We start from the raw sequence: 20,162 nt of genomic DNA, 5'->3' as shown, positions 1-20,162 counted from the left end.
TACATGTTAAATCTATGTTAAGCTGTGGTGGATGTGGAGATAGTGGGAATGTTACTTTTAGTGAGTTCACATGTAACCTTGTGACTGCTGCAATTGTGTGTATTGGTTTCTACTATTATAAAGGATGAGGAGAGACTGCCTCTCTTCAGACATCATCTATGTGCTGCTGATGTCAGACTCTTGCTTACAAGCAATAAAGAACTTGTAGAAAAGAAATATTGTTGAACTTGATGTCTTGACCAAATCTCATCTGAACTAGACAAGTGACTGATTTTCAGTTGGCACGACTTACAAAATAAAACAGAGACGATTTTTGTTTCCTGCCTGTTAGACTGTTATCAGACTTTCCTAGAGATTTATTAGCGACACAGAAATTGCAATAAAGAATAAAACCACACTGACGTTGATATAAAAGCAGTTTGATATATTTGGGTGTTTGTAATGTGAAGATATCATCAAGTCAAACAGTGATGAGAGATGAGATTTTCCTCAGACGATATGAATTTGTACATTGTAAAAATATACTGTCTGAAATTTGAGTAATGTACAGGTTTAGTTTGGTTTAGTTTAGTATATTTGATCATGAAGATTCTGATGCTGATCTGTGTCCTCATATGTTCTTTAAATGGATATAGCTGATATAGTTTTATTCAGTTTGAAGCTGAGGTCAAAGGTCACGACCAAGACTTTTCACATTAACTGGCCCAGGTTGGCTCCTCTTGATTATTTGGTTGGTTAATCAGATGAGAACATGTGGTCTTATAATCAGAGGTGGGTAGAGTAGCCAAAAATTTTACTCAAGTAAGAGTATTGTTACTTAAGAATAATAGGACTCAAGTAAAAGTAAAAAGTAGTCATCCGAATAATTACTTGAGTAAGAGTAATAAAGTATTTAGTGAAAAAAAAAGTAGTGAGTAACTTCTGATTTATTGTTTTAATAATCAGAGCATTAATGTAATCAAATTGTCACACCGCGGTGAGGTTTGTCCTGTCTTGGGTTTTTGTCTTGTGAATTTCATGTTTTATTTTGAAAAGTAACTCTCCTCTCGTTTCAGGTCACTTGCCCTTCCTCTTGTGTCACGGGTCTGGCGTCTTCCCTGATCCCTGATTGTTTCCACCTGTGCTCCCTCCCCTCATGTGTATATAGTCCTTGTCTTCCCCTGTCTTCGTTGCCAGAGTATTTCGTTCGTCTTCGTCGAGTACGGCCAGCCTTATTAACAGCCTTGTTCATAGCCCTGATTTTTCCCTTGAGAGATAAGTATTGCCAAGTTTTGTTTTTTCATATAGTTGTCCTCTGTTGTAGAGTGATTTTGATTTTGTGTAACTTTTGGTCAGATTTTCGTTCATTTGTTTATTAAGTTCCATAGCGTTTGCTTTTCCTCCTATCGGAGTGTTTTCAGTTCATTAAAGTTTTTCAGCCTTCTTAGTGTAGATAAGTTTATAGCCTGGGTGTCTTCCTCCTCGAGAGTGACTTTTATTTTGATAGATTTCATATCTCCTAGTTTTCTTTAGATTAGTGTAGTCTTCCCTTTTTCTCCTGCGGGAGCTTCCGTTGTTCTTGTTGTGTTGTGTTTAATTTTTGGTCCGTTGGACCCACAGTGTTTCACAGCCTGTTTCTTTATCACTCTGTCATCAGAGAAACTATATTTAAAAATAAAACCTGTCTTTACAACTGCCTTCCGCATCCGAGTCCTCAGTTTCTGCCCAGGCCTGACACAAATAGACTAAAACATACAACAGCAATGTGCAAATTCTTTAACTAAAACAATAATAAATTACATTTCTACAAAATAACTAAAATAGCATTACATAAAACATAAATCAACATAAATTAAGGCAATTTCAGCCACTACGTTTTTATCATTGTAAAGATAGAATATATGGCAGAGCTGTTGTGGAGGGACAGCGAAGGAATTTTTGATCTTTGCATTCTTTCTTTTTAGGAGGTTTGTTAGAAGAGTAGGACTTTATTAAGTCTGTGTACCTCGTCAGTTTGTTGGAGTGAACACGCTGTGGTTGGAAAAAAATATCAGTGAGGCTACAGGGACTTTATCCATTAAGACAGACTCATCACCACAACACAACATGCCAGCGGGATACTCTATGACTTTTATATTTGAAAAAACATGCTCAGTGCCTAACAGAAAAAAAAAAAAAACTTTTGTTTATTATACATTCTTTTATTCACTGAAACTCACTTTACTTTCTCTCCACCGTGGTGACTGTGCTTTTCACTGACTCTGTGTGTGTGTGTGTGTGTGTGTCTGAGGCTGCAGTGTGACAATAAATTACTCCAAAGCAATGTACATTTGACAGTTATTTACGACGTTATAACAGGGCTAACATTAGCCTATCCACAGCCAAAACACATATACAACTTACCACAATGCATTTTATCAAGTTCGAGGTGGAGTTCCTGTAGACTGAGATGTCGACATGTTTAGGCAGAAATGTTTGACAGCGCATGAGCTGTTCTTTTTCATAGTCTGTAAGGTAAACATAGATTGAATGTGAGGCCAGGGGTGTTCTGCCTCATCTGATTCCGAATCACACTCCGTTCTTTCCTCCAGTGTTTTCTGCTTTCAGTCACTTTGTTTCTGTGAGGGGCCGCAGGGATTTTGTGTGCAGTCATGTGACTGCCAGGCTCCGTTTGATTGGTGAAATGGAATCAAACGTTGTTAGTGGCTACGTTTGATTGGCGAAGAAGTGTGATGTGACAGAACCTTTGGTGGAAATCTCTGACAAAACAAAACAAACCACTGCATACTGAATAAAGGATGCATAAAAATCAAAAATAGCAAGCGGAATGTATCTCACTGTAACAGAGTATAAATAGTGTGTCTTCTTCACAAATATACTCAAGTAAAAGTAAAAAGTATGTTGTATTAAAACTACTCTTACAAGTACAGTGTATCCAAAGGTTAATTAAGTTAATGTAACGGAGTAAATGTAGTGTGATACTACCCACCGCTGCCTACCCTTAGCAAAAAGGAGTTTATTCAAGTGTACTACAATTATACTTATTTTATACTAAAACTGAGGCAGTATACTTGAAGTGTACTTTTTATATACTATATTTTATATACATAAGAAAAGTATAGTGAAGTATTGGCTTATACTGAAAAGTATAAAGAATAGTCTAAAACTAAGTACATTAATACTTAGACTTACACTTATACTTTAATACTAAAGCTTATACTTGTACTTTAGTATACTGTGGACTGTGGCGCAAATACTCTTGGGTATTCTGTTGTTATTGGTGTAATTATGGTTTGGGGATGTGGTTGTGAATAAGTTGATGTGTAAAGATGGTGGCGGGTTAATTCACATCCTTGTTCTGTGGTTAAATTGTGTCGAGTTAACAAAGATGATACAAATGTTGGTACCGTGAGTGAAGGGGTGTTTTCTGGGAGAGACTTCCTGTCTGTTAAGCTATCAGTATGTGTGGTAATAAATGGTAAGTCCCTGGCTAGAGTTTGCCAAATTACAAGTACTGATACTTAGTATATCTTGATTTAAGTTCAGATTAAGGCGAAGTCATTGACTTGTGCTTACATTTTAATTAGCAGAAGAAAGATATTTTTCACTACCCACATTTGCTTTGAGGTGTTACCCCTGTTATAAACTTGTATGTAACTAAACTAAAATGTGGACTACAAGTATATACTTAGTACACTAGTAGTATATAGATGAGTGAACTTGTTGTATACTTGAAAGTGTACTTCCGTAAACTTAAAATGACCATATAAAGTATGCTTAAAGTATACTTTTACAAACTTAAAATGTTCCAATTTAGTCCGAAGAAGTATTAAATTAGTATACTTTCTAGTACGCTACAAGTACATAGTCCATAGTAGACTTGTTATACTTATACTTAAACTTAAGCATACTTAATAACATTAACTTCAAGTATACTACTTTTTGCTAAGGGTATACTGGTTATATATGAATGTATCGTGAGAAGCTGTGTGTGTGTGTGTGTGTGTGTGTGTGTGTGTGTGTGTGTGTGTGCGTGTGTGTGTGTGTCCTCAGTGAAGTGTATCAGTCTCTGCAGTAGATTCCAGCTGCAGCAGTCAGTTCAGTTTCTGAGGGAGGTTTTTGTATGACGATTTTTCACTGTGTGAACACAAACTGACTGTTGATGGTATGTTCACTCAGACAGTAGTAAACTGCAGCGTCTTCAGCCTGAACTCCACTGATGGTCAAAGTGAAATCTTGCCTTGATCCACTGCCTGTAAAACGACCTGGAATCCCTGACATTCTCTCACTGGTTCTGCGTATTAGTGGTTTAGGAGTTTCTCCATCTTTCTGTTGGTACCAGTGCAAACAGTAAGCACTGTTACAATCATTATCAACCACTCGACTGGTCCTACAGCTGATGGTGACGGAGCCTCCCAGAGCAGAGCTCACTGCTCCAGGCTGAGTCACTGTGACCTGACCTCTGGACTCTGAGGACACAGAGACAGAAACATAAAGCAGCGTCATGGTTCTGTGGGCTTCATGTCAGAGGGACGGATGTTGATGGAGGAGAGGAGTTTGATTCTCTGGACTTTACCTGTGAAGCAGCAGCAGAGCAGAGTCCAGATGAGGACGGAGGTCAAAGTCATGTTTGTGATGAGGAGGATTTCTGTGTCTTCTGTTGTCATGAAGGACAGCTGTCAGTCATCCAGTGTTCAACTCTCAGGACTATAAACTCTCCCAGAGCACTGGAGCATGCTGCTGCTGATGCAAAGTGGCTCTCTATGGAAATGTTCTGACTGACTCCAACAGGGACTTGGATCACTCTCATCATGCTGCTTATCAATCAATCAATTGATCAGAGTATTGATTGGACAATATTTTACACAAATTGTATATAATTTTGGGTTTGTGCTTATCAAAATTAAAGTGTTTTAAAATGTCATCTGTTTCATTTAAATGAATTCAAAGAGAAAATAAAGTTTAATTTAAAAATAAATGTATATGAAATAAAAACATGTTTTGTGTAAATCCGTGTTATCGTCACTTTTCATATCAGCTGATGATATTTTACAATCAGAGACTGATTCAGTTGAGTGTGTTTGTGTCAAAGTCAGAGAGCCGTGTCTCTCTACAGTCAGAGGTTTTTGTACGACGGCTCAGTCAGTTTGTATCACTGTGGTACACGTTCGGTGGAGGAACCAGACTGGAACTTGGAAGTAAGTCAAATATTTAAATGTTTTTATCATTTCAGTCACAAATTCTCTCTTTCTTGTTTAGATTTGAAGAAAACTGTCTCTTCTCTGTATTTATATTTAATATTTGCATTAATAAGTTATTGCTAAGTGACAAAGTTTCCTTCAGAAATAGAAATTCAAAAACTCATTGAAGAATATGAAGATAGAAAACATGCAGCCAGAAGATAAATTATTATTTTAAACTTTAATAGTGAATCTTGTAGGCTGAGTTCAGTCAGACAGAGTCAGAGCCGTGTCTCTCTACAGTCAGAGGTTTTTGTACGACGGCTCAGTCAGTTTGTATCACTGTGGTGGACTTTTGGTGGAGGAACCAGACTGGAACTTGGAAGTAAGTTTCTGCACAAATACTACATAAAATACTGTAAAATTACTTTTTTAATTCAGATTTGTTTTGGATGTTTGAGGCAGATAAATATATCTTGTTTTAATTCCAACACTTTTAGTCTCCATGTGTTAATTCTGCTCCTTTATCATGGAGGCTAACTCAGAGCAGCTTCACTAAACATTTCTTTACACATTCCTGTCAAGGTGACATTTAACAGCTTGAAGTGCAGAAAAGATAAAACTGTTTCAAATGATTTTATTTTCCACCTGGATGATAACAGTGTTAAAGGCGATTTTAAATAATTCACATGTAGAACATTTGATCGTAGTCGGATCATTTTCTGCTTTTGTGTATGTGTCCACTAAATACTTTAAAGTAACATATAGTTCAGGTTTTGGATGATTGTGATGAGAAAGTGTTGGCTCTTTTATTTCCAGTGTAGTTTGACATGTTTCAGGTCATATGAGGACTCTTTGTGTGCTGATATGCATGAGAGGTTTCTGAAAGGGAAGTGAAACCATGTGTGAGTGAGTGACTGGTGGAGCAGAAAAACCCTCTGACAGAAACTCCTTAAAGGACTAAATCAACTCTCACACAGTGAAGGTGTCCAGGTTGAGTTTGATTGACAGCCGTGTGGTCCCTGTCCTCTAAGCTGATTGGTGTCTCCTAGGTGATGTCCGTCCCACCCTGACGGTGCTGCCCCCCTCCAGTGAGGAGCTGCAGCAGGGGAAGGCCACGCTCATGTGTCTGGCCAACAAGGGCTTCCCCTCAGACTGGAGTCTGTCCTGGAAGGTGGACGGCAGCAGCAGCAGCAGCAGCAGCAGCAGCAGCAGCTGGGAGCAGAGCAGGAGCCCCGGGGTGCTGGAGAAGGACGGCCGCTACAGCTGGAGCAGCACCCTGAGGCTCCCTGCAGACCAGTGGAGGAAGGTGGGCTCTGTGACCTGTGAGGCCACCCAGGGCTCCCAGACTCCAGTCTCAGAGACACTGAGGAGAGACCAGTGTTCCCAGTCCTGACCTGACTCACTGGGACTCTGCTGCTGGTTTTACTCTGCTACTGCTCTCAGTCTGCACTCTGTAACTATCTCTCTCTTTCATCTGACATGTTTCAGCAGCAATATTTACCGGCTTGTTGCTGCGTCTCAATATTATTTCACTGTTTCCACATAATAAAGACGTGTTGATCAAAGAAGCTGTTTTCATGTTTATTATCATCAAAGTGTGTGAATGATTTTATCTTCATGGTGTCAGTGACTTTATTAAATCCAGAGACAAACTGAGCTGTGATGATTTTAACCTGTTCGCACCCACCTATTTTCAGTAACTTCACCTATTTAGCATACCCAAATGGGAAAGCTGATAACACAAGAACTACAAGTCCGAGATGGATGTATGATACGCCATTTGAAAGCTGACAACCTCTAGTTTCTGTGAATGTGTTTATTTAGCATGTACCATACACACAACCAAAATGACATCAGTTCAAACATGGCTCTAAAACATTTTTTTTGTCTTCGAAAATAATAGGTCATATTTGAATAACAATAACTAGGATGTGCTTTATGTAAGGCATATGGCAATATAGCACATACCTTCCTCATCTTGTCAACTACACCTGGGTGAAATTTTAGACTTCTAGGCCTACCCTTATGGGAGTTATGGAGGTTTTAGTTTGTGGTGTCACTGGCGTCCACGAACCTCTCCAAAACGTCTCCAAATGGCCAAATTGTGCCAAATGCTTTTACTCACTTCTGTGACACTGGAAACATTACTGAAGCATTCTGGTGACTATAAAACCTTTCTCCATGATTCAAAACATAATTTATTCACACATTCATTTGATGGGTGGTTGGAGGGGGTTCCACACGCTTCTAGGTGGCCATATTGAGATATTGTCATGTGACAAGACACTACAGAATAGTTACCATTATACAAAAATGACAGACTATACTGAACTGAATTTCAAACAAGGATTGTATTATCTATCAATACACTATTACTGTATGTATAACTGTGCCAATATCAACAAAATATTAGTGTTTGCCATCAAAGTCCCAAGCACTGCGTCGGTGAAAAACAGTCTGAAAAACTGCAGTGGACTGGTTGCCACTCTGGTCTCCTGCTGTGGTCCGGGCTGTCTCACCGGCATGAAGGCAACTTGAGCAGGCTCAACGTCGTCATCCCCCACATCATGCCACTGTTGTTCCTCCGTGTGGGAGCTATGTGCTCTGGAGGATCCTCCTCTTCTGCCCCTCCCCCGGGCACGTCTGGCAGCACGGGAACGTCCAGCAGTTGGTGTAGAAGCTGCAGCTTCCCCTGAGCCAGAGGGGGCAGTGAAAGATGCAGCGGGGGAGGTAGCACTGGTGGATGCAGACGATCGTTGCCGCATCTGCCGACCAACTTCAGCAGGAGATGGGGTTTGGCGTCTGAGTGTCCTACTTTGAGGCTCCCAATCCACGTCACTGTCAGACTGTGACCTACAAAACACAATGCAATGCACAAATGTTACCAAATATAATGAAAAAATATATAAATGCATTTCAATGGGGTGTTATTTACATAGGAAACAAATAAACACGGATATGATATTATATATTACACAAAAACATCAGGGAAATAACTGTACATAAACAGAATAATTGAATTGGGGGAATATTCCCAGTGTCTGGTCAGTGAAAAAGATCTAGTTCAATTTGTTTACAAGCTTGAAAAAAAAATTCTAAATGAAAGGGAATTAGAGGATAGTCTGTCCCGGGGGGTGGGGGAAGAGAGAGACACGGACGGACGGACGCTCATCGCCGTCAGCCGGGGGACGGACGCTCGTCACCGTCACGCGCGGAGTATAGCGCCGCTGACCTAGCGGTATAGCGGTGTAGCGCCGCTGTTCCACCGTCTGGGGAGAACCCTGCTTAGGCGGGAGGCAAAAACGCTTGGGCGCCGCGCCTAAGCCTTATAATGGCAGGGAAAACCCTGACATTATAGAATAGGATTACAAGGATTACATAACTTTAGTTGAGTAGTTGAGTAGCTAGCTAGCTAGCTAGGCTTAGCAAGGCTAATTAGGCCCTGGGGCGCTAACCATTTAGCATCATTTATGACATGCTAATGTATACTGTACTGTTCACTGTAATCATAAAAAAAACCCCACCCACTAACTTTCATTCAAATTTCACTCATGGCTAAATAAATAAATAAAACATGATCAAAGATAACGTTACTCACCGATCTAAGATGTCGTCAAGTCCCTGAGCGAACATCTCCTCTCTCTCAGAGTCATACTCACTGTCTTGACAGTGTAGGACTCATCCCCCCTTGAGATGAGCCCCACTACCGTGATTTCATCAGCATATTTGACAAAGGTGTTGCTGTGGTGGGCGGGGGTGCAGTCATGGGTGTAGAGGCTATAGAGCAGGGGACTCAGCATGCAGCCCTGCGGGGAGCCTGTGCTGAGGCTGAGGGCCGTGGATGTATGGGGGCCCACTCTGAGCCTCTGAGTGCAGTCTGTCAGAAAGTCCTTAATCCAAAGGGAGGTGGAGTGTGGTATTCCAATGTCAACAGTTTGGACACCAGTCTATGGGGGAGGATGGTGTTAAAAGCAGAACTAAAGTCTATGAAGAGCAGCCGAGCGTAACTCCCCTGCTGCTCCAGGTGGGACAATGCAGCGTGGAGGACTGTGGCCACGGCATCCTCAGTAGATCTATTGGCCCTGTTAGCAAACTGGTGTGAATCAAAGGTGGGAGGGTAGAATGACATGATGTGACTACAGACCAGTTTCTGAAAGCACTTCATCACCACAGGGGTGAGTGCTACTGGCCGGTAGTTGTTGAGAGTGTTGATGTTCGTCTTTTAGGCAAGATGGGTCAGTGAACTGGGAGAGTGACTGGTTGAAGATCTTAGTAAAGACCCCCACCAGCTGGTCCGCACAGTCCTTCAGCACGCGTCCGCAGATGCCATCAGGTCGGCCACCTTCCACGGGTTGACTGCCCGCAGCGGACGCCTCACCTCATCTACCGTGAGGATGGTGTTGCTGTGGGCTGCTGGATGTGGTGTGGCTGCCTCTGGTGGCTTAACCTCAAAATGTGGTTCAGCACTTCCACCAGTGAGGCATCCCCTTCGCCAGTCCCGAGGTTGGTCTTGTAGTTGGTGATGTGCTGGATTCCCTGCCACACCTGCCCGCTGTTGTTGCTGTCCAGGTGGTCCTCGATTCTCCTCCTGTAGTCCGACTTGGCCTTTCGAATTCTCCTCTGATTGGTACATGCTGCGCTGTAGAGAGCCCCATCACCTGATCTGAAGGAGGTGTTCCTCTCCTATAGCTGGTCATCCCTAATCATCCAGGGCTTCTGGTTGGGGTAGACCTGGATGCGTTTGTCTACTGTGACAATGTCTATGCAGTTCTTGATGTAACACAGAACACTGTCCGTAAACATATCCACGTCTGGATGTTCAAAAATGTCGCAGCAGGTCCTGTCAAAGCAGTCCTGCAGCTGCTCAGAGGCTCCATCAGGCCATGTTTTAACAGTCTTTGTGATGGTAGGAGCAGCTTTCCTGAGGCGGTGTATGCCGGGACTGAAAGCAGTGACAGGTGGTTGGATTGGGCCAGGTGTGGTAGTGGGCTGACCCTGTAGCCCCGCTTGATGTTTGAGTGGACCTTGTTCAGTGTGTTAGCTCCTCTGGTTGCACACTTTACGTGCTGGTGGAATTTTGGGAGCACTGCTTTTAAGTCCACATGGTTGAAGTCCACTGCAACAACAAACACTGGATCAGGATACCTGCCCTGCTGACTGCTAATGACACTGGAGATTTCTGCCAAAAGATGTGAGATCTACAAACTTTAAAACATACTTGACATAGTTTTAATGTGGTCAATCTGAGCTTCAGGTGGAACATTTACACATTTGACCTTAAAAACAGTTGATCTGAATTATGCACATCTTCACCTGCTTTAGTTTTCTTCTTCTTTAACATATATTTCTACTGAATGTAAAGAGCCTCCTGTATCCCCTTGTATATAAAGTGTACTTGTACAATGATATAATTTATTTTCCCGTTGTCATATTTACTGTTTTTGTTGATAAAACAAGCAGACACAACAGAAAATGTAAAAACACACAAACACAATATGGATGTGCCACTGTGACTGACGCTTTGCCTGCTGCCTCTCCAGGTGATAGCGGTCTGCCTGATTACAAATAATCAATAAGAGGGGGTCGGGTACTAGGCTCTCTCTCTGTCTTATTATCGCCTTCGCCATTCCACCTTCTATACAGAGATGCAGTCAGTCAGCCTGGATGCTGGCTCTGGTGTGAGACCTGATTTGCTGTACCTCCTGTAGGGGGTCGTGACATAAAGTGGGGGCTCGTCAGAACTAACTAAAGGTTTTGAGTATCCTGTAGATGTTGGCTTAGTGGCAGTAAGCCTGTGCGGTCTGTGGTTTGGATGTCAATTTGTTAGTAGCCAGTTGTACTGTGTGTTGCTGTTGTTGGTTTAGACACAGTTGTGTTGGTTATTTTGTAGTAGTGCTTGTTTCAGTGTGGTTCTTTTGTAACTGAAGTTGCAGTGAGTTGCTGTTTAAGGCAGCAGGGTTTTGTGCTGTAGGCTGTGTGTTGTTACCTCTGGTGAAGATGGAGTTTAAGTTGCCTGAGTTTATTGAAGCTCCTACTCTTCAAGTCAAGCTGCCACAAAGTTTGCAGACTTTGTCGTGAATAAAAACGCCCACTTATTTCCTCCTTTTACTGACAGTGACCCAAATAAACGAAAATTGGAAAAGAGATCTCAGTAGTGTGTCATTCATTTCTCCTAGACAACTAAGAGATCTGTGTGAGACCAAAGTGAGGCTGTGGCTGATTTCTCCTGTTTCTCAATTGTTTCTCCTGAGAAACAGCTGAACTTGGGCTCCCTGTAAGTTTCAAAGGAGATCTCATCAAGCTCTCAATGAAGTTTCAGAATGTCTCCCCAGTGCTGGAAAGGAGCAAGGTTTAAGCTGTAAAGTCTCAAGTCTCACCTATTGCTCCTAAGGATTTTTAGGAGAAACAAATGAGTAATGTTTGAGACCAAAAAAGACTACAATGAGACTGAAATGAGAACTCTCATTGAGCTCCTTTATGGCTCCATAGCCATAAAGGAGCAAGCTTTGAGCAGTAAAATTTTCCTCTGGGGATGTGGATAATATTTCATATTGTTTGAGCGGATGGCTTCTGCCCCTAAATGGCCAAAACATTCTTAGATGCTGTAGTGCAGAGCGTCTTGACCGGTAAAGTGCAGATGGTTTACTCATTACTTCTGGTGGATGACAGTCTAGACTTTGACAAAGTGAGAGTTGCAGTGCTTTAAGTTTACCAGTTGGTACCGGAAAACTACCGTCAAATGTTCAGCAAGGTCATAAAACAAGAACATCAAACTTACATGGAATTTGCTCCGGCAGGGAGTCTCTGTTTGATCACTGGTGCACAGCTAATGAAGTTTGGTGTTGGTGCTGATGGAGGAGTTTAAAGATGCATCCTGGCGAGATGGGTAAATGTTTAATGGTCTGATTGAGCTTCTTCACTGGAACTGTTTTCCAGCAAACTTTCAGGTTGTTGATGTGGACTGAACATCATGTGTTTGTGTGTGTGTGTGTGTGTGTGTGTGTGTGTGTCAGTGAAGTGTATCAGTCTCTGCAGTAGCTTCCAGCTGCAGCAGTCAGTTCAGTTTCTGAGGGAGGTTTTTGTAGGACGTTTTTTCACTGTGCGAACACAGCTTGTTGCTATCAAAATGATGGCAACATCATGCAGAATTGTTTGTAATAATAAAGATGTATACAAAACTTGTTTTAATTAAAATCCTCTAATTATCTCTTATTACTGCTGTGAGATAATGTTGTTAGGACTTGTTATTTCAAGTATATATATCCAGAGGAATTGCATTCCCCTTTAATCAAACCTTGAAAAATGTGAAAACTATTTTTTAAAATCTGTAATGAACAGCAAAATGAACCTACTAAATATTAATATGCTAAAATCTTCAACCACAGAGATTAATGAAGGATGAAAAAAAGCAACAAATACAAGTGTCGCTGAATTCCAAATGTTTTTATCACAATCATAATCATTGTGATTTTTTTGTTTGTAGTGCAAAACAACATCTATGACTTAAATGTCACATTGACTTCATGAATAATTTTACAACTTCAATCAAACTAGCTGTTTTATAGATTTAGTTAATAATTGAACTAATGAGTATTTGGGGTTTCACTGAAAAATGGTAGAAGATTAAAACATATGAATAACTTTAGTGTCCACATGTCATTAAACTGTAGAACTGAAGTATTTCAGCAGAGGTTAGCATCTACAGATGGAAGAATGTTTCAATCCCTGTTTTACTGAAAGTACAAAAAGCAGAGCTTTTTGGATTAAATACAGTATATTTAGTGTTAAAATGTTCCGTTCTCTTTCCACTTATCCGCGAGGGTCGCGGGATGTTGCCGCTTTTTTCCCCTAAAGGGTTGAGGGGCTGACTGGGGCCAAATCCAGTCTACTCAATGGGCGTGGGCCAGGGTTCACGCTGGACGAGTCGCCAGCTCATCGCACGACCCTTACTGATGGCAGTGGCTGCCTGACAAGGTGCCACCTGCACATCAGGAGCAACTTTGGGGTTCAGTATCTTGCTCAAGGATACTACGACATGTTGCTCAGTCCTGTGAGCCAGGATTCGAACCAGCGATTTTCTGATGACAGTGTTGACCAGCTCTACCCACTGAGCTACAGCCGCCCCCTGTTAAAATGTTGAAAGTGATTATTATTGAAGATATTCTTGTAGTGAAACCTCTGTTGTTTAGTGTCAGTGCAGCTGTTGAGTCAGATCAGTTCCTCTCCAGCTGAGGGAGGTTTTTGTACGACGCTTTTTCACTGTGTGAACGGTGTGCTCAAACCCTGCTGACAGTAGTAAACTCCTGAATCTTCAGCCTGAACTCCACTGATGGTCAGAGTGAAGTCAGTCCAAGATCCACTTCCAATGAAACGACTTGAAACTCCAGACTGACGGTCTGTAGCATCATAAATCAGGAGTTTGGGTGCTTGTCCAGGTTTCTGAAGGTACCAGTGGAGGCTAGTACCAAGAAATGAACTGGCTTCACATCTGATAGAAACAGTCTGTCCTGCAGCAGACGACTGAGCTCCAGGAGACTGAGTCAGGGTGATTTCTCCTGATGAACCTGGAAAACATGAAACAGAGGAGAAGAGTTATTGAGACAAATCCAGTTTGGAGAAAGATGATCAACATCCAAACAGAAGAGGATGATTTGTTTAACATGGAGAACAGATGGAAGAAGGTCCATGCTGCTTGTTTCAGTGTTTCTCCATCATAGCAGAACATCACTGTGGTGAACCTGGTGGCATCCTGAAGCAAAGTTTTCAGCAGAGAGTCTCACCTTGAACAAGGAGCCCCAGGGTGGCCAGCAGTAGAATCAGTGACATCATCATTGTGCTGCCGGCGTGTCAGTGGCTGTGAAAGGCCTGGACAGCCACTGATCAACACTGGCCTCTTAACGGCTGGGAGCAGAGAGGCAGGACACATATGCAAACACACACGGTCAGTGAAGTGTAGCTGTCCTCAACACATCAGCCTGTTTCCTCCTCACTGCTGAAGGCACTGACCAAACATTTACATACTGTGTTAGATCCTGAGTTTACCCCTGTCCAGGAGGCACTGGACCAGCTATCCGCTATAAAGGGTAAGATCTCTAAACCTACAGAAGGTTGCTTAAAAAGTGGGAATTTAATTCGGGATTTCTAGAGCTGGTGGTGAGGAGACTCACCTAGCTTCTAACTGCCTGAGTCCGAATGTCTACCTGCTTCCTCTGGTTTGGTGCCTGACATGAACAGCTCTTGAGTCAGATACGGCCACCAGCCATGTCCGTTTACGGCAGCTCTCCTCTAAATGATCTGTTCACTTTGTCTGGTGCTAGGTTGGATTTTAGGGGCTTTTGGTAAACCCTAAGGGACTGTTTCAATTTGGTTGGCTAGAGTAACCTTTAAGATATTTTGCACACTTAACACCTGACTTTTACTTCCATCAAAGTGAACTAAAATCAATGTCCACAACTTTAACTTTAACTATATTATGTTGGTTTTATTGCATAGACTTTAACCCTCCTATGATGTTCCGGTCAAATCTGACCGATTTACAACTTCATAAGATCCTAAACATTTTATTTTTCTTCTGATTCTCTCGAGGCTTTATGATATCCTCCACACTAGGCATTTGAACATATAAAATTTCTGATCAGCACTTTCAACGAATTTTGAGTCATCTAATCAATTTTGTAACACCCATGGTGTTCCCGGTCAAAATTGACCGGCATATGAAATGAATGGGTAATACTAGATTATGTTCATTCCTTAGATGGAAAACATCCCCATGTACACCCACACATCTACATCCACAACCACAAACATCATCCCACCCTCACACACACACACACACACACACACACCCACACACACACACACACACACACACACACACACACACACATACAGTATATATTCCCCCACACGTACCACACATTCCAGACTGAAGAATTAGATGTCATTTATGGGAAACTGTCTCTTTCTCGCGCTTATATGCCCACCTGGGAGCCACACACACTCTCCAGACTTAACAATGTATCATACCTGTTCAAAGGCCCAATATATACCAATTTACACATTTCAAACTCAACAATTAGGTGTTTGTTATAGGAAACGATCTCTTTCCCATGCTTATGTGCCCATCCCTACACGTGAACCACACTTTACAGAATAGACTATCTTCTCATAGACAACCTATATAAAACTTTATTTGTGCCTTTCTGTCATCTGACTCTGTGACCACAATGAGTAGGAAATTTACTGTAATAGAGGCTCTGGACCGATTTTTTGAATCAGATGAAGACGAGATGGAAGTTTAACTGGAGATAGAGGAAGATGTGTCAGTAATGGAAGACAACATCCATCCTGATTTTGATCCAGACCTTTATGAGACTGACCAGTCAACAGATGAAGAGGCTCCAGAGGAAGAGGCACATGGAGAAGAGGCACGAGAAGAAGAGGCACCTGAGGTGACATTCCAGTCCAAGGGTGGCAACTTGCTCTGGTATTCTTCCTCCCAGGACAGAGGAGGCAGAGCAAGAGTGGAAAACATTGTAAGGATGACGCCATGGCCAACACGATACGTAATATCTCGTGTGGATGACAACAAGTCCAGCTTCCAACTCTTTTTACCAGAATCCATGGAGGGAATTGTACTGGACATGACAAACCTGGGGGGGAAGTGTGTGTTTGGGGACACATGGAGAGAGTTGGACCAGGTAGACCTCCAAGAGAGTATAAATAAAACAAGTTAGCTACAAATGTGATGCCTATGTTTGCAAGGCACACTCCAACCTGATTGTACAATGCCACTCCTGTGTCCTATTCCAAGGCTGGTGAGCGTTCCTCCAGTTTATGTTTTCAATTTCGAGGGCTAGACAATGGGTGGGGGTATTTCACACTGAGAAAAACAGCTATTGATGGATTTACAAAAGAATACGGAAATGTTATCAAAATGCACCCAGAAGCATACATTTTAGGTTGAGACAGAGGCGCACACACACACACACACACACACACACACACACACACAGATGACTATTCATGTTGATTTTCTGATGTTCTGAGAATTTGGTCTCCGTTTTGATTATTATTATAATTTTCAGTGTCTATTCTTTGTATATTCACTGCAGTTATGCATGTTCACAACTAGTTGGAAACATTGTTCACAGCATTAAAGGGTGTTAAATAACATTTGGTAAATGATTATGTTCTAATTATGTTTTTTGTGGTAATTTAAGAGCAGTTAAACCTGACCGGTCAAATTTGACCGGGAACACCAAAGTAAGGGGGGAGAAACGAACATAATACAAGGGTTAACAAGGGCAAAACAGACAGCTCAATAGTTATTCCAGTTACAATCAATCATCATCAAAAATCCTTATTGATTAAATCAATGTAAATAACAAATTAGTCTAAAAGCTGAGGCCTGGTTAAACATGCTTAGATGTAGATGGAGAGGGTCAGGTCTTTCCATGGCTCGCCTTTACCTTCCTGCTGAAAGTTGATGTCCTTAAGGTAAATCACAACCCCGCCCGACGTCTCTCAATTTCCCCAAAGTCCAAACTTCATGCCAGCAGAGTGAACAAGTACTCCAATATCCAAAGGGTAATCCATAGCAATTTGGTAAAAATGGTTAATCCGTTGTGTTCTTATTTTCTTGGTCTGTTTCTACTGAAAATTTCTTGAAGTCCTTTCTGCGATGTTCTGGCTGCTCACATTCTCCGTCTCAGGTGTTTCTTCAAGGATGGAGCGAGTGGAAGAACGCTCTTTAATCCGTGCTTCTGATTTATATACTCTTTGACCTTGGGCAATAGCTAACGGTTTCCTGATGGCAGTTCACGATTTCTTGATGCTCCAACTGTCCTGTTCCCACAGCCTCTCCTCTCCTCTTGTCTCATGTCAACATGATCAGTTCTTTAACACTCTCTCATCACCTCAGCTCAACACCGATCCTTCACTGATTTTCATCAGATTTTTAAACTTCAACACATTGATTTCAATCACACAGTACACACAATAAACATTACACATATTTTTTACTATTCTTATAGCAAAGTTCAATACTTAATTCTTTCTGTGATCATGTTAAGGCCTGAGTGCACACTTCCCCTTTTCCTCTCACACAGTGTGGCCATGTCCTCCTGCCTTTCTCCTCCTACACAACCTTAATATAATGATTTAACGTTCCTTCATTACATTTCTAACCTCCAGTACATTCGTTTCAATCATAGTTACACATTACACATATTTTTACCATACTCAAACTAAATCCTTCAATGTTTATAATGACAATCAAAAATGATCCTCTCCCCCCTGCCAGAGCCTTCAGGGTAGCACTTCCTCTTTTCTTCTTACCCACAGTGCCATCACTTTTCCTGGCCTCTCTTTTATTAACCTTCTAAACTTTCATACATTTATTTCAATCTTAAACATTCTTCTACCGTAATCATGGCAAACACAAAGCAGCAAGGCAAAGCTTTGATATATTCTGGATGTGTCTGGATGTTTGTGTGTGCGTGTGTGTATTTTAATGGGTGTGTGTGTGTGTGTGTGTGTGTGTGTGTGTGTGTACATAGTGGTATGTCTTTCTGACAAGAGTAAATGGATCTCAACTTTTCTGATAACTGACATGTAGAGGATACTGAGAACGTGAGGAGTCAAGTGATCCAGTAATTTCTGGACAGATTGGTAACATGACCTTCTTTGACATTAGTCACACTTTGTTTTAGAGTAATGAGACAGTATAAGTTTTAATACTTTTTGAAACTAGACCATTTTTATTTCCTACCTGTTAGACTGTTATCAGGCTGTATCAATCTGTAGAGATTTATTAGTGACACAGAAATTGTAATTCGACATAAAACCATGGAGACAATGATATTAAAGCAGGTTTGATATATTTGCGTGTTTGTAATGTGGAGATATTACCAACTTAAACGGTGATGAGTGATGAGATTTTCCTCAGAAGATATGAATTTATACATTGTACATTTGTACAAAAATATACTGTCTTAAATTTCAGGCCTGTACAGGTTTAGTTTGGTTCATCTTTAATCATGAAGGTCCTGATGCTGATCTGTGTCATCATATGTTCTTTGATGGATATAGTTGATATAGTTAATATAGCTTTGTTCAGTTTGAAGCTGAGGTCAAAGGTCACGACCAAGACTTTTCTCATTAACTGGCCCAGGTTGGCTCCTCTTGATTATTATGTTAATCAGATGAAAACATGTGGTCTTATAGTGGTTATATATGAATGTATGGTGAGAAGCTGTGTGTGTGTGTGTGTGTGTGTGTGTGTGTGTGTGTGTGTGTCCTCAGTGAAGTGTATCAGTCTCTGCAGTAGCTTCCAGCTGCAGCAGTCAGTTCAGTTTCTGAGGGAGGTTTTTGTACGACTCTTTTTCACTGTGTGAACACATCCTGACTGTTGATGGTGTTTGCACCCTGACAGTAGTAAACTGCAGCATCTTCAGCCTGAACTCCACTGATGGTCAGAGTGAAGTCTGTTGATGATCCACTGCCTGTAAAACGACCTGGAATCCCTGACATTCTCTGGTTGGTGTAGCGAATTAGCAGTTTAGGAGTTTCTCCATCTTTCTGTTGGTACCAGTTTAAACAGTAAGCACTGTTACAACCCCAAAACTCTTGACTGGTCCTACAGCTGATGGTGACGGAGCCTCCCAGAGCAGAGCTCACTGCTCCAGGCTGAGTCACTGTGACCTGACCTCTGGACTCTGAGGACACAGAGACAGAAACATAAAGCAGCGTCATGGTTCTGTGGGCTTCATGTCAGAGGGACGGATGTTGATGGAGGAGAGGAGTTTGATTCTCTGGACTTTACCTGTGAAGCAGCAGCAGAGCAGAGTCCAGATGAGGACGGAGGTCAAAGTCATGTTTGTGATGAGGAGGATTTCTGTGTCTTCTGTTGTCATGAAGGACAGCTGTCAGTCATCCAGTGTTCAACTCTCAGGACTATAAACTCTCCCAGAGCACTGGAGCATGCTGCTGCTGATGCAAAGTGGCTCTCTATGGAAATGTTCTGACTGACTCCAGTAGGGACTTTGATCACTCTCATCATGCTGCTCATCAATCAATCAATCAATCAATGTATGATAGAAGTGATTAGTGTCAGCTCTCATCTGTATGTGTCTTTGGTTTGAGGTTGATGTTCAACTTTTCTTCAGAGTATTTTGTGAAATCCTCCTAATTAACTGCAACATAACTCAACATCATTGTTGAAAGAGTTATTGGAAATTGTTTGTTTTGTTGAATCATAATCTACAATGAACACGTGTGTCTGATAATTAGTTACAATTAGCAGGAGTTATTAGAAAGCTTTTATTTTGAAATGCTTTAATTCAATTGCTTTGAAAGACAAATGAATTTTGCTTGGAGAAATTTGACATTCCACAATAAAAACGTTAAATACATGTTCCTACATTTAGAGTCTGCGTTAAAACTCAAACCATCATAATCAGCCACTACAACATAAATTAGGTAAACTGGGAACGTGTTTGTTGAGTGTGTTTGTGTCAAAGTCAGAGAGCCGTGTCTCTCTACAGTCAGAGGTTTTTGTACGACGGCTCAGTCAGTTTGTATCACTGTGGTACACGTTCGGTGGAGGAACCAGACTGGATGTTAACTGTAAGTACATTTGTCTCCTTTAATAACACAAATGTTGTATATTATCTATGTGAACTTCATGGCTGTAGTCCCTATAGAAATATGTTACCTGATATTTGAAATGTGATGTATTTAGAATAATTCTTGAAGGCTTCACAGTGTCATTAACTAGACTGAAATCCACTCCTCTCAAACTTTATCTTTGATTTACAAGATCTGATCATTTTTTTTGTAGAAAACGACTCAACATCACTCTGTATGAAGAAAATATGTTTAAAAGATTAAGTTTAAATATTCTGACTCCGTAATTCTGTCAATAACATTTGGTTCAGTTATGGGGCGGCTGTAGCTCAGTGGGTAGAGCTGGTGAACCAGTGATCGGAAGGTCGCTGG

General features: G+C 41.4%; 3 gene segments (V, D, J or C); 1 reads left to right on the top strand and 2 right to left on the bottom strand.

Moving 5' to 3' along the window:
- Nucleotides 1-5,019: 5,019 nt before the first annotated feature.
- On the top strand, nucleotides 5,020-6,730 carry LOC115578289 (Ig kappa-b4 chain C region-like). The segment is given in 2 exon segments: nucleotides 5,020-5,177; nucleotides 6,212-6,730. Coding segments are annotated over 2 exon segments (501 nt in total).
- Nucleotides 6,731-13,295: 6,565 nt separating this feature from the next.
- Nucleotides 13,296-14,093, bottom strand: LOC115578292 (Ig kappa chain V region 3368-like). The segment is given in 2 exon segments: nucleotides 13,296-13,726; nucleotides 13,943-14,093. Coding segments are annotated over 2 exon segments (360 nt in total).
- A 4,455-nt stretch (nucleotides 14,094-18,548) lies between these two features.
- LOC115578252 (Ig kappa chain V region K16-167-like) lies at nucleotides 18,549-19,039 on the bottom strand. The segment is given in 2 exon segments: nucleotides 18,549-18,880; nucleotides 18,988-19,039. Coding segments are annotated over 2 exon segments (384 nt in total).
- Between the last annotated feature and the right edge of the window lie 1,123 nt (nucleotides 19,040-20,162).

Source organism: Sparus aurata, unplaced genomic scaffold, assembly GCF_900880675.1.
Source record: "Sparus aurata unplaced genomic scaffold, fSpaAur1.1, whole genome shotgun sequence".
NCBI lineage: Eukaryota > Metazoa > Chordata > Actinopteri > Spariformes > Sparidae > Sparus > Sparus aurata.
This window is presented reverse-complemented; position numbering and strand designations above follow the sequence as displayed.